Source organism: Lutra lutra, chromosome 1 (genome assembly GCF_902655055.1).
Source record: "Lutra lutra chromosome 1, mLutLut1.2, whole genome shotgun sequence".
In the NCBI taxonomy this organism is placed as follows: Eukaryota; Metazoa; Chordata; class Mammalia; order Carnivora; family Mustelidae; genus Lutra; species Lutra lutra.
In genome coordinates, this window is record NC_062278.1 from 122,450,404 (window position 1) to 122,470,299 (window position 19,896).

The window sequence follows — 19,896 nt, forward strand, 5'->3', positions numbered from 1 at the left end:
TCTATGCCACCAGCTGGAGACTACCCAGAGCGCTCCTGGCTACGACAAACAAAAGCTGTGCTGTGGGGTGCCTGGGTGGCTCAGTGGGTTAAGCCGCTGCCTTCGGCTCAGGTCATGATCTTGGAGTCCTGGGATTGAGCCCCGCATGGGGCTCTCTGCTCAGCAGGGAGCCTGCTTCCTCCTTTCTCTCTGCCTGCCTCTCTGCCTGCTTGTGATCTGTCAAATAAATAAATAAAATCTTTTAAAAAATAAAATAAAATAAAAAAATAAAAAAGCTGTGCTGTATGAATGGCTGAGATGGTTGTGTTTCACTTTGGAACAGAACAACTTACAGAGATCTTGTTCACACCGGGTAGCCTAATTTGCAAATTTTGTGCAAAATCTCTCTTGAGCATCAGTTTGGTTCAATTCTATAGATAACTTCCATACATTCGCTATCTAACAAATCTTCATAATGCTAAGATCTATATGACATTTATGGCATGTGACAAAATCATCATCATCATTAATATTATTAACGAGGGCTTGGTTTGCATTTGTAATTTTGCTGCGGTTTGTAATTGGCAATCAAGTGCTATCTTTCTGTGTCTTGATATTGAAACACTTGTTAGGAGGAAATTCCTGATAACCCTCCTGCTCTATCGGAAATCTGTTATCAGATGGTGAGTCCCGTATGTCTTGAGGGTTCAAATGATATTATAGATACTCTAGAAAGAATCAAGGCATGCTAATAAATGTTGGTTAGATGATTCTATGATTCTACAATGTAGTCTGGAGGGAAATAATCCATTGTCCAATTAATAAATATTTAATTTTTTTCATTTTTTTTTTAGGCAACCACAATCTACAAGTATTCCTAGTGAGGAAATTACTATTTTTAAAGAAAAGGACTTTTTATTCCTTGCTAGGGAAAAACTGACTATAAATATTCTGCACCAGGAAAAAAAAAGAAATTTTCTCCCATTCCATTTTCATCCCAAACACACAAAAATTCATTAGTTGCTGTTTACATTGCAGAACTTCATATTAAATGATATATCTATGTATAATTAAAAAGACACGATGGCTATTGTCAGCTCTAACTTTATATAGTCTCTTTTACTTTTTAATCAAAGTGTTTTGAATTTTACTTTTCACATCTTACTGGTTATTAATAAATCAATGCTAATAAGTATCAAGGAGATTAAGGATAATTGAATTCTAAAGAAACTCAATTCTCCAATTTTCAAGAAAATACAAATGATACTACTGTCTTTACCCTGTAGGAACTCCTTCACTGTATTTTGAAAGGGAGGCTAACATCCTTGCTAGTCATTAAGGAGGCTCTTTTCCCCCTGATTCTTATAAATCACCAAGATTTTAGGTTACTTTGTGGCTGAAACATAATTGACTATCCTGTTATAAGGTCATCATCAAATTCTACTTCCATTATGACTAATATGGTAGCCACGGTCACAAGTGACTATTTAAGCTTAAGTTAATTAAAATAAATAAATTTTCAAATTCAGTTCCTCAGTTGTGCTAACCACATTTCAAGCATTCAGTAGTCACATGTGACTAGTGGCTACCTGATCAGACAGCACAGGTTAAAACTTTCTGTAAAGTTCTATAAGCGCTGTTCCAGATAGACTAGGGAAAAACGAGAACTCCAAATTTTACCTGAACCATGCATATTACTTTTGAAATTACAGTGAAATTAAAATTTAAATGTTTGTGTGAAATCAGTCTGGAGGGCATGGTCCATAGTTTCACCAATTACATTGATAATATAGACTCAATACCTACGTTATAGTTTGTGATTAGCCATTTATATTCACACATATTTTCCACTTTTTAAGACTTTTAAAAGTACCAGTTCTATGCTCCTCACCACCGAATCTAAGTAGACCTGCAATTCAGAAGCAATTACCAGATTACTTGTGATACGAAACAACCAGCCAGGACAACAATCTCGGGTGTTTTTGGAACCTGGAGCTACCTGAGTTAGGAGAGAATCCAATGGGGCCATCTGAGATAGATGCAGAGGAGAGACAGGGTCACTAGGGTAGGATTTCCTTGACAGTGACCCAAAAGGGAAGTGGGAGGGGCCATTCTGACAGCTACAATAATTTACCTTCAGTGGCTTTGATCACTGGAACTGGAGACAGCCAGAGGACCTACAATGTTTGGAGACAACTTTAAAATTTCTAACTGCTGCTTGTTTGAAATCTTAGCCCGCAGGCCCTGCTGTGTTCCAAATGCTGACATTCTGCGGGGAGGGCTTCATGTCAGAAACTGTTGTTGCCCCAGTGGTGACCACATGGAAGTGTGTAATAAATCCTCACATTATTGGACTCTGGGACTAGAGTTCTTCTAGTTGGAGATAACTAAGAAAGAAGAAAATTATAAATTAACCTATAGATTTGGTCATTCACACTTACTAGCTTCTTTTGGGCAGACATTAGTAGCCTCCAGTAGTTAAGAGAGGTGGAGTTACAGGGCTCCTCCACAAGCTTATTCCAGGTGCTATGTTAAAGTGAAAGAGAGCCTCAGGCCAGGTTCGTCAAGTACTTATTAACAAGTAGACATACAACCTATTCTGTAAGGTCCATGAAGTCCCAAATCTCTCTCCAGAAAGCACCTGACCTGTTCACTGAAGACAAACACTACAGGAGACTAGGGTAGGGCTTAGCAAACCTGGTTAATCAGCCAAGGGGAGTCGTTTCCAGCTGCACCTCCTACTGGAGCTGTGTAGTTTGTGCTTCAGTTTTCTCGTCTATAAAATTAGAGTAATAGCCCCTCCCCCATGGTTGTTATAAAAATTAAATGAGCGCAGGGTGCTTGGGTGGCTCAGTCCGTTAAGCACGTGACTCTTGATTTCAGCTCAGGTCATGATCTCAGGGTCATGAGATCAAGCCCCCTGTTGGGCATGCTTGGAATTCTCTCTCTGCCTCTCCCCACCTCACTGCTCCTGCTAGCATGTGCACACATGTTTGCTTGCTCTCAAAAATAAAAGAAGATGGATTTATTTTTTTTTTAAATGCGGGCTCCATGCCTATGTGGAGCCCAATGCAGGGCTTGAACTCATGACCCCGATGTCAAGACCTGAGCTAAAATCAAGAGATGTTTAACTGACTGAGCCACCCAGCCACCCCTAAAACATAAAAATAAAAATAAATGAACTCATGAACATTACCTGCTCCTGAAAGTAAGCCCCTATTCTTCTGGTAGTCAGAGATGCTAAGATGTGTCTGAAATATCCTCTCTCAAGGAACTGATTATACTCCTGCAGAAACAAAATACACATGTGAAAAAGTTATATGCTAATGAAAGATGAAGAGAACTATTTAAGCTCACCCACGTCCCAGAGAAGGATCTTTGAATCTGAAAGCTCCCATGCAATTGTACAAAAAAATAATTGCTGTGAGTTTAGGAAATGCTACAACTGCCTACTTGTTCTAAGGCAAAGTTTTAACTCCCAAACTACTCTCCTCTTCATAGTCACAAGAGAAAAGCTCATCTGACCTTATGAGACTTATTTTGCAATTAAGAGGAAATTTCTCAGACTTAGCTTGACTTTAATTGCACTATACCTTTATTCTAAAGAGTTCCTCATTTTTAAAAAAGATTTTATTTATTTATTTTGGCAGAGAGAGAGAGATCACAAGTGGGCAGAGAGGCAGGCAGAGAGGCAGGCAGAGAGAGAGAGGGAAGCAGGCTTCCCCCTGAGCAGAGAACCTGATGCAGGGCTCGATCCCAGGACCCTAAGATCATGACCCGAGCAGAAGGCAGAGGCACCACCCAGGCGCCCTAGTTCCCCATTTTCTTTATCTTTGATCTATTTGCCATTTAAGTAACATTAACTCCCATGAAAAAAAACATTGTGAAGATCAACAGTTCTATACACAGGTACAGTTGGAGGGGGGTAACATGTGGCAAAATAACTAAAATCTAATTTACTAAATGAGGAGTATATTATGGATATATACACACAGATTCATAATTACCAAAAAAATCTTAACTTCATTTTCTTTTTTTCATGTAATAATAATTTTTAGTTTTGGTGGTAACTTTCAGTTTATAAAGCACTCCTACAATAATAGCTCATTTGATTTTTTTTTCATCATGGTAAGTGTACTCTAATCTCCATCCCCTATGTCCCTTATCCCTCCACCCACCTCCCCTCTGGTTACCATCAGTTTGTTCTCTATGGTTAATGGTCTGTTTCTTGGTTGTTTCTTTTTTTTTTTTCTTTGCTCATTTGTTTTGTTTCTTAAATTACATATGAGTGACATCATATGGTATTTGACTTTCTCTTATTTCGCTTAGTGTTATACTCTCTAGCTCTCTCCATGTTTTTGCAAATGGCAAGATTTCATTTTTTTTATGGCTGAGTAATATTCCATTGTGTGTGTGTCTATAAAATATCTTCTTTATCCATTCATCTGTCGATGGACACTTGGACTGCTTCTATAGTTTGGCCATTGGAAATAATGCCGTAATATACATAGGTGCATGTATCCCTTTGAATTAGTGTTTTTGCATTTTGGGTGTAAATATCCAGTAGTGCAATTCCTGGATTGTAGGGTAGTTCTATTTTTAATCCTTTGAGGAACCTCCGTACTATTTTTCACAGTGGCTGTACCAATTTACATTCTTACCATCAGGGCAGGAGGGTTCCTTTTTCTCCACATTCTTGCCAATGCTTCATTCTAGGAAGGATAATACATAATAATAAAGGGGACAATCCAACAACAGGATATAATATTTGTAAATATTTATGCACCCAAGATAGGAGCACCTAAATACACAAAACAGTTAATAACAAACACAAGAGAAATAATCATTATTAATATAATAATGGGGGACCTTAACACCCATTTACATGGATGGATAGATAATCCAAACAGAAAATCAACAAGAAAATAGTGTCTTTGAATGACACACTAGACCAGATGGATTTAACAGACATATTCAGAACATTCCATTCTAAAACAGCAGAATACACATTCTTTTCAAGTGCACAGGGAACATTCTCCAGAACAGATCACATATTAGGCCACAAAACAAGTCTCAGCAAATTCAAAAAAACTGAAGTCATTCCATGCATCTTTTCTGACCACACTCTATGAAACTAGAAATCAACCACAAGAAAAAAATATCTAAAGAGCATAAATACAAGGAGGTTAAATAACATGTTATTAAACAATGAATGGGTCAATCAAAAAATTAAAAAGAAATTTTTAAAAATTACATGAAAACACAATGGTCCAAAATCTTTGGGATGTGCAAAAGTGGTTCTTAGAGCTAAGTTTGTAGCAAAGCTTTGTACCTCAAGAAGAAAAATATCAAATAAACAACCTAACTTTACATCTAAAGGAGCTAGAAAAAGAACAAACAAAATCCAAACACAGCAGAAGGAAGGAAATAAAGCTTAGAGCAGTAATAAATGATACAGAAAAAAAATGACATAGAAACTAAAAAAAAACAAAAAACAAAAAAACAGAACAGATCAATGAAACCAGGAGCTGGTTCTTTGAAAAGATCAATGAAATTGATAAACCTCTAACAAGATTCCTTAAAAAAAAAAAGAGAGAGCGAGAAACCAAATAAATTACTAATGAAAGAGGAGAAATAACAACCAATACCAGAGGGGTGTCTGGGTGGCTTAGTCGTTAAGCGGCTGCCTTTGGCTCCTGGAATCCAGCCCCAGGTCAGGCTCCCTGCTCAGTGGGAAGCCTGCTTCTCCCTCTCTCACTCCCCCTGCTTGTGTTCCCTCTCTTGCTGTCTGTCAAATAAATAAATAAAATCTTTAAAAAAAACCAACAACACCAGAAATACAAACAATTGTAACTGAATATTATGAAGATCTATATGCCAACAAATTGGATAACTCAGAAGAGATGGATAAATTCCCAATTTTTAATTGATACTTACAAAAACTAATTCCCATTGACTTGTACCTGACTACATATTAGCCACAGAACAAAGAGTGCTTTGTTAAGCAGTCCCGGGAAATGGCTGGGTAGGTATCTTTTTAAAAATTGTCTAGAGAGCTCAAAGCAGAGGGGTCTATTTTCTGGAGAAGCAGAATACTAAGGACTTAGAAAATGAGTAGCTATTATGGCAGGAGTGGAGGCCAAAGAGGACCTACTGAAAATAAGTGGTCACTCTGCTCTCTTTGGAACCCATGCTAAACTGAGAGTAAAGGAATAATAATTTTTTAAAAGCCATAAACCCTTCAAAGATAAATATGGGAGAAGACAAATGAAAAATACCAGATTTTTGGAAGACAGAAAGCAAACAAATGAGTGGGTAACTGACTTAGAGCACAAAAGCTGAAACCTGACTTCCTGCAGAGAAGGAAGCTATAGGAGGCAGGACAGCTTTGCCCTGAAGAATCTCTAAAAGGCTAGAGACTGGTAGAACCAGGTACATATGAAGGGGATCCTTAAAGGGAATGTAAGATATCAACTCACAGATGCCAACCAAGGTCATTTAGGTCAAAGCAGGTCAAAAGTCCAACTAGAAGATCAAGACAGAGGTAGATAGAATAGCTAGGAATTAGAACAGACCAAGGTCCAGAGTCCAGGAAGTCAGTCTGAACACATTCATAATACCCATAAAGTGCAGAAAACAGCCTGGTCCTAGAGAGGCATTTGCTTGCTCAAGAAGTTTTAAGATTTTTTTTCCTTTTTTAATTTGACAGAGAGATAGAGCACAAGCAGGCAGAGTGGCAGGCAGAGGGAGAAGGAGCAGCAGGCTCCCCACTGAGCAGGGAGCCTGACATGGGGCTCAACATGGGGCTTGATCCCAGGACCCTGGGGTCATGACCTGAGCCAAAGGTAGCCGCTTAACTGACTGAACCACACAGGTGACCTGCTCAAGCAATTTTAAAGACAGATAAGCTCCTTCACACTGGTTGTCCAAGAAGCCAAATTGTTTAGACTTTCAATAATGAACCTTTTTAATGGATGTCTTACATCTTTATAGGTCCCGCTATAGCCAGGCCTCAGCTCCAGGACTCTTCCCACAAGAGACCCAACAAACCTTGCTAACGCTGCACAGACACACAGCCCTGGCATTCTCCTGCAGACCTGCCCCTTGCAATATGCCCTTGGCTGGAGCCCATCAAAAACAGTGCCACACAAGCCCAGCATTATGCAAGCAGCCCTGATAGGGGCTAGCACCACTCCAAAGTGACTCCTGCCCCAGGGACAGGGGCAGATAACCACACAGAAAAGTCTGACTGTAGCCCCAGCAGTGAGCTGAAGGAAGATCTGGTCTGATTACAGGCCCTGCCCACCAAAGAAAGCATCTCAAGGAACAACAAAGAGAAGGCATCCTGCAGTTCGTGGCTACCACATCTTGCAAACAAATGATCTGATTCAATTCAAGCCCAAGGCAGCCCTGTATTGGCCCACTAACAACACAGGGACCAAATCCTGCCTATAACAGGCAAAGAGAGACATCACTGAGGATGGGACTGAAGGCCAAAGTAGCTCAGCCACAACAGCAGGATGCACATAACATACATAGGAGACACCCCTGAAGCTCCAGGTTCTATTGAATACAGGACATTGCACTGCAGGGTACTATAAGACCTCTTCTTCACAAGGCCACTACTTTCGAGGGCAGGAAACATAGCTGAATTTCCTAACACATAGAAACAAAGTTGGAAAAAAAGAGGATACAGAGGAATATGTTCCACACGAAAGAAGAGAACAAAATGGCAAAAGAGCTAACAAAATGGAGATAAGTAATATGTGTGATAGAGATTTTAAAGTAATGGTCATAAAGATATTCACTGGACTTAAGAAGAGTGGAGGACCTCACTGAGAACCTCAACAAAGAGAGACTGTAAAGACCCAATCAGAGATGAAATTTAATTTAATTGAAATTAAAAAACACTAGATGGAATAAATAGTAGACTAGAGGAAGTAGGACAGATTAGCAATCTGGAGGACAGAGTAATGGAAAGCAATTAAGCCGAACAGGAGAGAGAAAAAATAATAATAAAAAATGAAATAGACTTAGGGAACTAAGTGACACCACCAGGTGTAATAACATTTGCATTATATGGAGGGGGAAGAAAGTTGTTTTTTTTTTTTTTTCATTTTTAATTTTTTACTAACATAGAATGTATTATTAGCTCCAGGGGTACAGGTTTGTGAATTGCCAGGTTTACATACTTCACAGCACTCACCATAGCACATACTTTCCCCAATGTCCATAACCCAACCACCCTCTCCCTACCCCCCTCCTCCTGGCAACCCTCAGTTTGTTTTGTGAGATTAAGAGTCTCTTATGGTTTGTCTCCCTCCTGATCCCATCTTGTTTCATTTTTTCCTTCCCTACCCCCCAAACCCCCCACGTTGCCTCTCAACTTCCTCATATCAGGGAGCTCATATGATAATTGTCTTTCTCTGATTGACTTATTTTGCTCAGCATAATACCCTCTAGTTCCATCCACGTTGTCGCAAATGACAAGATTTCATTTCTTTTGATGGCTGCATAGTATTCCATTGTATATATACACCACATCTTCTTTATCCATTCATCTGTTGATGGACATCTAGGTTCTTTCCATAGTTTGCCTATTGTGGACATTGCTGCTATAAACATTTGGGTGCATGTGCCCCTTCAGATCACTACCTTTGTATCTTTAGGATAAATACCCAGTAGTGCGATTGCTGGGTCATAGGGTAGCTCTCTTTTCAACTTTCTGAGGAACCTCTGTGCTGTTTTCCAGAGTGGATGCACCAGTCTGCATTCCCACCAAGGGAAGAAAGTTTATATGAAGAAATAATAGCTGAAAACTTCCTGAACCTGGGGGAAGGAAACAGGAATCCAGATCCAGGAGATACAGAGAGGCCCCAACAAAATCAACCCAAAGAGGTCCACACCAAAACACACAATAATTAAAGTAGCAAAACAGAGAGAATTTTAAAAGTAAAATAAAACAGTTACATACAAGGGAAACCCCACAAGGTTATCAGCTAATTTTTCAGCAGAAACCTCACAGGCCAAAAGGGAGTCACATGATATATTCAAAGAGCTGAAAGAAAAAAAAACCCACATCCAAGAATACTCTACCCAGCAAGGCCATCACTCAGAATAGAGTCAAGATAAAGAGTTTCCCAGACAAACAAAAGACCACAAACCAGCCTTATATGCAATGTTAAATGGGATTTACTGAGTGGAAAGGAAAGACAATAAGAGTTAAAAAAAAAAAAAAAAGTAGGAGGAACAAAAGAAGTAAAATTAAGTATACCTCCTATAAAACCAGTCAAGGGATTCACAAAATAAAAGGAGATAAAATATGACAGAATATACCTAAAACAGGGAAGGGAGAGGAGTAAAAATTTAGTGCTTTTAGCATGGGTTCAAACTTAAATGACCATCAACTTAATATATATTGCTATACACATGAGAAGTTACATAACAACCTAATGGTAATCACTAAACAAAGACCAGCAATATGCAAACAAACAAAACAAAAACAAAAGAGAGAAAGGAATCCAATAGAATATCACTAAATAAATATCATTTATAATATCACATAAAGAAATTAGTGATATTTAGAATATCACTAAAGAAAGCCAGCAAGCCATGAGAGAAGAGGGCAAGAGAAGAAAAATACAGAGAAAAACACAAAAACAACCAAAAACCAAATAACAAATGACAATTAAGTACATACCTATCAATAATTACTTTGAATATAAATGGACTAAAAGTTCCAATCAAAAGACACAGGGTGGTGTGCATGTGGTGGAGGGTGGGGTGGGGGAGGGGCAGAGGGAAGAAAAAAAAAACACAAAAGACACAGGGTGACAAAATGGATTAAGAAAGCAAGACCCACTTATATTCTGCTTACAAGAGTCTCATTTGAGACCTAAAAACACATGAGGATTGAAAGTGAAGAGATGGAAAAGCATTTATTTTGCAAATGGAATGAAAAGAAAGCTGGGATAGCAATGCTTATATCAGACAAAATACACTTTAATACAAAGACTGTAACAAGAGACAAAAAAAGACATTATATAATCACAAAGGGAGGAATCCAACAAGAAAATATAACAATTTTAACTATTTAGGCACCCAACATAGGAGCATCCAAATACATAAAGCAGCTAATAACAAAAAGGAAGTAATTAGTAGTAATATAATAGGAGGGGAGTTTAACACCCCCACTTACATCAGTGGATAGATCACCCAAACAGAAAATCAGCAAGAAAACAGATCTTTGAATGACACACTGGACCAGATGGACTTAACAGATATATTCAGAATATTCCATCCTAAAAGAGCAGAAAACATTCTTTCCAAGTGCACATGGAACATTTTCCAGAATAGATCACATATTAGACCACAGAACAAGTCTTAACAAAATCAAAAAGACTGCAGTCATATCATGCATCCTTTCTGATCACAACACTATGATCCTGGAAATCAAACTTAAGAAAAAAAAATCTGGAAAGCCTACAAATACATGGAAATTAAATTCATGCTACTAAACAATGAATGGGTCAACCAAGAAATAAAAGAGGAAATAAAAAATATACATGGAGACAAATTAAAATGAAAACACAATAGTCTAAAATCTTTGGGATGCAGCAAAAGTGGTTCTAAGAGGGAAGTTTATAGCAATACAGGCCTACCTCAAGCAGCAAGAAAAATCCCAGATGAAAACCTAACCTTATACCTAAAGGAACTAGAAAAAGAACAAACAAAACCCAAAACCAGCAGAAGTAAGGAAATAATAAAGATTAGAGCAGAAATAAACAAAATAGAAACTACAGAAGAGATCAATGAAACCAGGAGTCAATTCTTCGAAAAAATAACAAAATTGGTAAACTTTCAACCAGACTCATCCAAAAAAAAAAAAAAAAGGCAAAAATTCCTAGATACAGAGAAGCCTCCAAAAACTGAATTACCAGCAATGAAATTGAATCAATAATCAAAAAACTCCCGACAAATGAAAGTCCAGGACCAGATTGCTTCACAGGTGAATTGCACAAAATATTTTAAAATTCTTCTCAAACCATCCCAAAAAATGGAAGATGAAGGAAAGCATCCAAATTCATTTTATGAGGCCAGCTTTGCCCTGATATGAAAAGCAGATTAAGATGCTTTCAAAAAAGAGACTATAGGGGGCACCTGGGTGGCTCAGTGGGTTAAAGCCTCTGCCTTCGGCTCAGGTCATGATCTCAGGGTTCTGGGATCAAGTCCCGCATCGGGCTCTCTGCTCAGCAGGGAGCCTGCTTCTCCCCTTCTCTCTCTGCCTGCCTCTCTGCCTACTTGTGATCTCTGTCTGTCAAATAAATAAAATCTTTAAATCTTAAAAAAAAAAAAAAGAGAGACTACAGGCCAGTATCTCTGATAAACATAGATGCAAAAATCCTCAACAATTTTATTCAACGTATATCAAAAGTCTTAGCTACATCAATCGGACAACAGAAAGAAATTAAAGGCCCCCAATTTGGTAGGGAAGAAGCAAAACTTCCACTATTTGCAGTTGATATACTATATATAGAAATCTTTAAAGATTCCACCAAAAAACTGCTAGAATTGATAAATGAATTCAGTAAGGTTACAGGATACAAAATCAAAGTACAGAAGCTGTTGTATTTCTATACACTAATAAGCAAGCTACAGAAAGCAAAATTAAGAAATCAACCCCAATTACAATTGCACCAAAAATAAGAAAATACCTAGAAACAAACATAGCCAAGGAGGTGAAAGTCCTGTACTCTGAAAACTATAAAACACTACTGAAAGAAATTTAAGATGACACAAAGAAATGGAAAGACAATCCATGCTCATAGATTAGTAGAACAAATATTATTAAAATGGCCGCACTTTCCAAAACAATCTACAGATTTAATGCAATTGCTATCAAAGTACCAACAGCATTTTTCAAAGAACTTTAAAAAACATCCTAAAACTTGTATAAAACCACAAAATAACCTGAAGAGCCAAAGCATCTCAAAATCCCCCGGCCCAGGGGCACCTGGGTGGCTCAGTGGGTTAAAGCCTCTGCCTTCGGCTCCGGTCATGATCCCGGGGTCCTGGGATCGAGCCTCGAGTCGGGTTCTCTGCTCAGTGGGGAGCCTGCTTCCCTCTCTCTCTCTGCCTGCCTCTCTGCCTACTTGTGATCTCTGTCAAATAAATAAATAAAATCTTAACAAAACAAAACAAAACAACCCCCCCAAACAAAGCCAGAAGTATCACAATTCCAGATTTCAAGTTATGTTACAAATGTGTCATAATAAAAACAGTGTGGTACTGGCACAAAAATAGACACATGGATCAATGAAACAGAATAGAAACCCCAGAAACAAACCCTCAGTGTTATGGTCTCTTGCTCTTTGACAAAGGGGGCAAGAATATACAATGTGAAAAAATCTCTTCAACAAATGGTGGTGGGAAAACTGGACAGCTTCTAGCAAAATGACTGGACCACTTTCTTATACCAAACACAAAAATACATTCGAAATGAATTAAGTACCTGAAACCATAAAAACCTTACAAGAGAGAACAGGCAGTAATTTTTCTATCAGCCCTAACAACATTTTCTAGATATGTCTCCAGAGGCAGGGCAAACAAAAGCAATAATAAATTACTGGGACTACATCAAAATTAAAAGCTTCTGCACAGCAAAGGAAATAATCAACTAAAAGATGACTTACTCAATGGGAAAAGATATTTGTAAATGACATATCTGATAAAGTGTTAGTATGTAAAATATAAGAAAAATTTCTACAGCTCTACACACATAGAGAGAAATCTAAAAAATGGGTAGAAGACATGTAGAGACATTTTCCCAAAGAAGACATACAGATGGTCAACAGACACAAGAAAAGATGCTCAACAGCACTAACATCAGGGAAATGCAAATCAAACCCACAATGAGGTAACACCTTACATCTGTCAAAATGGTCAAAATCAATAACACAAGAAACAAATGTTGGCAAGGATGTGAAACGAACCCTTGTGCACTGTTGGTGGGAATACAAACTGGTACAACCACTGTGGAAAACAGAATGGAGGTTCCTCAAAAAAAATAAAAAATAGAAATACTATGTGATTCAGTAATTCCACTGCTGACTATTTACCCAAGAATATGAAAACACTAATTAAAAAAAAAATATGCAGCCCAATGTGTACTGCAGCATTACTATGGATAAAGAAGATGGGGGTGAGGGCAACGGAATATTACTCATCCATAAAAAAGAACAAAATATTGCCACTTGCAAGAACATGGGTGAAGCTAACTAAAATAAGTCAGTCAGAGAAAAATGCCATGTGATTTCACTCATATGAGGAATTTAAGAAACAAAATAAAGGAACTAAGTAGGGGGAAAGAGTGATAAACCAAAAAAAGACTCTTAACTATAGAGAACTAACTCATGGTTCCCAAAGAGGAGGCGGGTGGCAGGTGAAATAAGTGATGGGTATTAAGACTATACTTACCATGATGAGCGCTGAGTAATGCATAGAATTGTTGAATTACTATTTTGTACACCTGAAACTAATATAACACTCTATGTTAACCACACTGGAATTAAAATTTTTAAAAAGAGAGACAGAGAGAATGGTACACTACAAGCCAGAAGGAAGAAAAAGGCTGGCTGCCTTTCAATTCAATGACTGTGCATAATGTCTTGTCCCCCAGTAAAAACATGGCCCAGTGAATTTCACAAATCTTAACTACTCATATATCTTTTTCCTCCTTCCTGTGGGGACCATATGTGTTTACTTCTCATATTCCTTTTGATAGATGTCTTTCATTTCTGACCATGCAGTTCTAAACACACTATTTGGAGGGAATTTCAAGAAAGAAGCTCAAGTGTAGGCTAATAGCTCCTAACCCAACAACAAAGTCTCTAGAATTTGGGTATGTGACCTTCTAGTCAGATGCTCCTAGGACCCTGACCCCCTAGTAACACAGAGAAGCAAATGGCAGTTTTGAATCTTTCAGGAGTAGTAGAAGAACCAGTAATGGAAGCATTCAACGTCCAGAGGTAGCCAGGCCAATGACAGAAGCTTCTGGATAATAACCAGATTCTTCCTGAGTATTGATCTGGTCTCTCTTTTAGTTGCCTAATTTCCAATGGCTTCCTGTCCATGTTCCAAACCTCATTCATTAACTTTTCCATTAATTTTGTGAGCTACCCACTGACCTTACAATGCATTCCTTTTCTGTCTAACTAACCTAAGTTGGTCTCCATTATATAGGAACCTGGAAATGATTCGTATATTCCCCTTTGGTGTAGAAGTCACCTTTTCTATGAAGATAAAAAGATGAGGGAGAGGGCTGCCTCCTAATCAATTGCCCCTATGTCAGGTGGCCAGCTCTAATCCAGAAGAATCCATTACTGTGATTTTGGTGGTGATCCCTTCTTTGCTTTTCTTTATAGTTTTCCCACCTACCTATGTATATATACCCCCAAAATGTAGTTTCATTTGGCCTGATTTTGAACTTTAGATGAATCAGGCTACATACATTCCTTTATGCCTTACTTCTTTCACTCAATATTATGTTTATGGGATTCATCGAAGTTGTCATATAGAGCATGGCTGTAAGGTAACCCAGTGTAACATTTCATGGCTTATTTATTTACTCCACTATATATAAGATGTTGTGTTGTATTCAGTATGGGGCTGTAATAAACAAAGCTTTGAATCTTCTGATATATGTATTCTAGGGGCATTCAAGGGTATCTACTTGGCAGTAGAATATCAATCATGGGTACCTTTGACTTTCCTAGATAAAGCCAAACCATTTTCTGAAGTGAATGCATCAACACCGCCAGCAGGCTTCAGGAATTTCTGCTGCACGATGTTCTCACCAAAAACTGGTATTTTCAAACTGTTTCATTTCAGCCACCCTGGAAGATGGCTAAAATGTATCTCAATGTAAAGTATCTCACTATAGTTATAATTTTCATTTCCCTGATTACCAGTGAAGTTGAGGATATTTGCATATGTTTATTGGTCATATTTTTTCTTTGATAAAGTCCCTATTCAAGTCTTTTGCTCATTTTTTCAATGTGATTATCCCTTATTGATTTGAGGGAGTTTTCATTATGTTGTAAAGGCTAGTCCTTTATTAATTATGTGTGTGATAAGTATCTTCTCCCACTCTGTACTCTATGGGGTTTCCCCCTAATTTTATGCTGTCTTTTGATGAAAAGAAGTTCTTTATTGTAATCTAGTCAAATGTATCAGTCTTTTCATTTACAGTTGATACTTTCTATGTCTTCTTTTAAAATTCTTTACCTTTGAGATCATAAAGATACTCTCTTATAGTACTTTCTAAAAACTTTAATTGTTGTCTTTCATATTTAAGCCTAGAAATGATTTTTGTGTGCACTGTGAGGAAGGGAATTTTTTTTTCCCCATATGGATATCCAACTGTTCTAGCAGCTTTTATTGAAATGCCCATCTTTTCTCTACAGCATCTCTGTCATACCCAAAGTGACTATATATGTTTGGGTCTGTTTCTAGGCTCTCTATTCTGGTTCATCAGCCTATTTGCCATTCCTATACTAATACTATACTGTCCTATTTACTATAATTTATAATAATTCTTGATCTATTATAGATCAAATTCTCCCAATATCTTTTTTAAGATTTTTATTTATTTGACAGACAGAGATCACAAGTAGGCAGAGAGGCAGGCGGGGCGGTGGGGGGGGGGGAGCAGGCTCCCTGCTGAGCAGAGAGCCGAGGCGGAGCTCAATCCCAGGACCCTAGGATCATGACCTGAGCCGAAGGCAGAGGCTTTAACCCACTGAGCCACCCAGGCACCCCAACCGCACACCCCAATATCTTGACAAATTTTGAACGTTTACACTTTGTAAAATTTTAATTTCCTTATCAAGTTCCACAAAAACCAAAATGAACAAACAATAACCACCTGAGGAAATTCTGATTTGAGATCTAATGTAATTTATAAATTAATTTAGGGAGAACGGTTACCTTTACCATATGGAGTCTTTCAATTTATGATTTGTAACAGCACTCCAACCAGTTTTAAGGGTTAACTTGCTTCAAGCTTATGCACTTCTTGCTTCCTGACCTAAATAAGTCCCTGGTCTTTGGCAGAACTAACTTACTTTCCTTGAGCTTTGTAGACCACTGGCCTTTAAGGAGTGAAGGACCAAACTTTGCCAGAATATAAGGCCTGATTACATTCTAAAGCAGCTGGGGCTGATGCCAGTAAGTCTGTTCAGGGTCATGTCGACATAGGACTAACTGCCTGGGCACCTGCTTCTCCTATAGATAGCCTCCCTCCCTTTTCTTCTGCCATCCACTTTAAATACCTGCAGCTACACCTAGACAGTGATGATGGTCTTTGAGATGTGAAGCCACCATCTTCCGAGGCTGCCAGCTTCCTGAGTAAAGTCACCCTCCTCTCCCACCATCACTTGTCTCAATTGTTGATTTTCAAGTGGCAAGCAGCTGAAGCTGAGTTCAGAACCGGTTCTCTGGTAACAAACTCAGTATCCCTCTACTTATTTTAGGTCTTCCTTAATGTCACCCAATAATGTTATTATTCTCTACATAGAACTGGAACATTAGAGCAGAGGTCATGTAATTATGTACACTTTTATGATTGTTATGTGTTTCTGATGAACAGAATCTTTCATCATGTTATCACTAGGAATGCTTTTTTGATTGATAGTGATGGAGATGTATTAGCTGTATTTAGGTTCCGATTTAGGTTCCAATTGATGCTGCTATTAAAATTTTCACGAGCTTAGTGGCTTAAAACAATACAAATGTATTATTTTACAATTCTGTAGGTCAGAAGTCTGATACGGGTCTCACTGGACTAAAATCAGATGTTGGCGAGGCTGCATTTCTTGCTAGAGAGATAATCCATTTCCTTACATTTTCCTGGTTCTAGAAGCCCTTTGCCTCCACCTTTAAAGCCAGAAACATTGCATCTCTCTTTGCCTTTCTTCTACAGTCACTTCCCCTTCTGACTGATTCTTTTTCTGCCTCCCTCTTTTGATTACATTGAGCCCACTCAGATAATCCGACTAATCTCTATACCTCAAACACCTTGATTTAATCACACCTGCAAAATCCCTTTTGCCAAGGAAAATAACACCTTAATCTAAGTGTTTGTGTCCCCCCAAAATTCATGTACGTATTGAAATCCTGATCCCTAACACCCTAGTACTTCGAGGTGGGGCCTTCGGGGTGTGATTAGGAATGGGATTAGCACCCTTATAAAAGGGGCCCTAGAAATCTCTCTTGGTTAGTCTCTCAGTCCTAGCCCTGGTCGTAGTGGTTGCCCTCAGAGAAATCCTGGCTTTGGCTTTTGCTAACTGACACTGTTGTAATTTCAATTTACTATTCTTTTTTTTTTTTTTAAAGATTTTATTTATTATTTATTTTGACAGAGAGAGATCACAAGTAGACAGAGAGGCAGAGAGGCAGGCAGGCGGGGAGAGAGAGAGAAGCAGGCTCCCTGTCGAGCACAGAGCCCGATGCGGGACTCGATCCCAGGACCCTGAGATCATGACCTGAGCCGAAGGCAGCGGCTTAACCCACTGAGCCACCCAGGCGCCCCTCAATTTACTATTCTTAACCACCACCAACAAAAGCCCTCTCCCCACTTCCAGTTCCCACTTTGGAGATTCCTTACTTTCCCTGAAAATTTAATAATGGTTTAAAAATAACATAATTTTTCTCAAGTGTTTGGGGTTTTCTTGCTTGTCTTTTTGGGGGGGGGCAATGGAATGTGGTAGGCTGTATAATGGCCCCCACATAGGTCGCTATTCTAATCCCCAGAATATTACTTATATGGCAAAAGGCACTGGGCAGGTGTGATGAAGTTAGGGCTCTTGCTATGGGGAAATTATCCCAGAATATCTGGTTGAGCCCAATGCAATCACAAAGATCAGTTGTTTTAAGAAAGCAGGTGGAAGTTCAGAGAGGGCAAATTGAAGTAACTTGTGAGCTAAGGAATGCCAGCAACTTCTAGAAACTGGAGGAAGTAAGGAATGGATGGATTCTCTCTTGGAACCTACAGAAGGAACAGTTTTGCCTGCACCTGGTCTAAATGTAATTGATTACTCAATATCGCCACTTGGATGTCTAATGTAAATTTCAAATTTGACACATAAAAAAGCAAAACTCCCCATTTCTGCCTTCAAAACACTTTCTTCAATTCGGTTCTTCCAAGTTGCTCACAATGTCTCCTTTACCTCATACTCCACGTATAATATATCCACAAATCTTACCAGCTCTTTAAAAATATGTCCAGAATTCAATCAGGTTTCCATCATCTCAATCACAACCTTTCTGGCCTAAACCACTATCACTATAGCTTGGATTACTGCAATAACTTCCTAACTGATAAGACCTTTCACCAGTTAATATAGATTTATTTTCCACCAGCTCTCTCTATATGGTCTCTGGGAGACAGAAGACTGTCTCTCATTTAGTGCAAAGAACCCCCCCCACCCCCCGCCGCCGCCCTGTGCAACCTCACAGAAGCTCTACTTGCTAGAATGGATAAATATTTTATACCACTATGTATACAGCAATTCATTTAAGATATCTGTGTGAAAATTAGCTGTAGGAGCCTTTTACAAATTAAAGAAAAAAAAAAACCAGAACAAAGCACTTAATGAGCAAGAGGGGTCAGCTGGCTGAAACAGTTTCCATAAGCCTTCCCTGTTTACCTCAGCAGTCAGGTTTTCCGTTTAAGCCAACACTTCTGTTTTTGACCACTGTAGATGGGAAGTTACTTGCTCCACTCGGCACCTCACCCTTAGTTGACCACCTAAATACCTCGTCCTCGTCCCGCCTCGGCGACAGGTGATCCCACAGGGCTTCAGGCTGGAAGATGCACTTGAACCTTCCAGACCTTCCCAAATGACACTGGAACCTAGACCACACGTACGACTTTAGTAAAAAAAGGGGGCACACTTCTCGTTGACCTTCTCCACTGTACTAGTAACTTAAAATTTAAAAGCCAGGTAAGAAACTTTCGAAGGTTGAACCTTCAACCTGGCTGCTGGTGCAGGAGCAAAGAGAACCCGCCAAAAAGTGTATTCCTCTCCCGCCTCTGGGGTTGATGGGAAGCGATATCGGCGTCAATTACCCTGACCCAAAATGGCAGGTTGTTCGATCACCCACTGGAAGAAGATGAAAAGGGAGAAGGAAAGCATCATTTTCTTGATCCATCATGGAGACAGAGTTTATACGGGGAGAAACAGTCAAGGACGACAACGCATCCAGATGTTAGAAACTGCTGGACTACCGACGGAGGTGACTCTGACCTAATCCAAGATGGCGCCAGAGAGTATAACCCGGAGCGCAAAGAGGCGGTGATTACCGTGATCCAAGATGGCACTGGCGTTTGAAACGAGCTGAAAGGCCGGGAGCGTCAGGAGTGTCTTTGCCCTCTTTCAAGATGGCGGCCGCCGTGGGCGCTGTCTCTGGCTCCGCCCCGCGGACTCGACCCCGCCTCTCCCTCGTCCCTCCGCCCCCTCGCGGTGCCTTGTCCGGGCTGCTGTGTTCGCGCAAGGAGAGCGTGCTCCGGTGGCTTGACATGGCGGCAGCGGCGGCGACTGCAGCGACGAAGGGGAATGGGGGCGGGGGGGCCCGGGCCGGGGCCGGCGAAGCGGGCGGTGCGCGGAAAAAGAAGGGCCCAGGGCCTCTGGCCACGGCGTATCTGGTCATCTACAATGTGGTGATGACGGCCGGGTGAGGCCGGGGCTCGGGGAGGCGGGGAGTAAGCCGGGCCGGGGAGGGCGGCTCTGCGGCCGGCCGAGCGGCCGGGCCAGCGCGCGGGGCAGCCGGGGCGGTGGGTGTACGGGCTCGGATTCCGGGGCATTGAGGGCAGCCGAATCGGACCAGGTGCCTGCCAGGGACTCCCCCCTGGGCGGG

At 39.8% G+C, this 19,896-nt stretch overlaps 1 protein-coding gene and 1 long non-coding RNA gene across 3 annotated transcripts in view; one reads left to right on the top strand and one right to left on the bottom strand.

The window, feature by feature from the left end:
* Positions 1 to 223: 223 nt before the first annotated feature.
* LOC125103293 (uncharacterized) lies at positions 224 to 19,324 on the bottom strand. 2 transcript variants are annotated; one of them, XR_007128346.1, is made up of 5 exons: positions 18,687 to 19,324; positions 4,641 to 4,691; positions 3,176 to 3,265; positions 2,677 to 2,755; positions 224 to 2,366 (listed from the first exon to the last, which is right to left on the bottom strand). It is a non-coding gene; the product is annotated as an uncharacterized LOC125103293 (long non-coding RNA). The 2 variants fall into 2 exon arrangements; XR_007128344.1 differs by having other exon boundaries at positions 2,677 to 2,778.
* Positions 19,325 to 19,502: 178 nt separating this feature from the next.
* The window catches only part of HACD2 (3-hydroxyacyl-CoA dehydratase 2), a 121,973-nt gene continuing 121,579 nt past the window's right edge, over positions 19,503 to 19,896 (top strand). Inside the window, exon 1 of the mRNA XM_047735219.1 lies at positions 19,503 to 19,713. Coding sequence (XP_047591175.1) covers positions 19,559 to 19,713 — 155 coding nt within the window. The 5' untranslated portion in view covers positions 19,503 to 19,558. The remainder of the gene's footprint in view (positions 19,714 to 19,896) is intronic.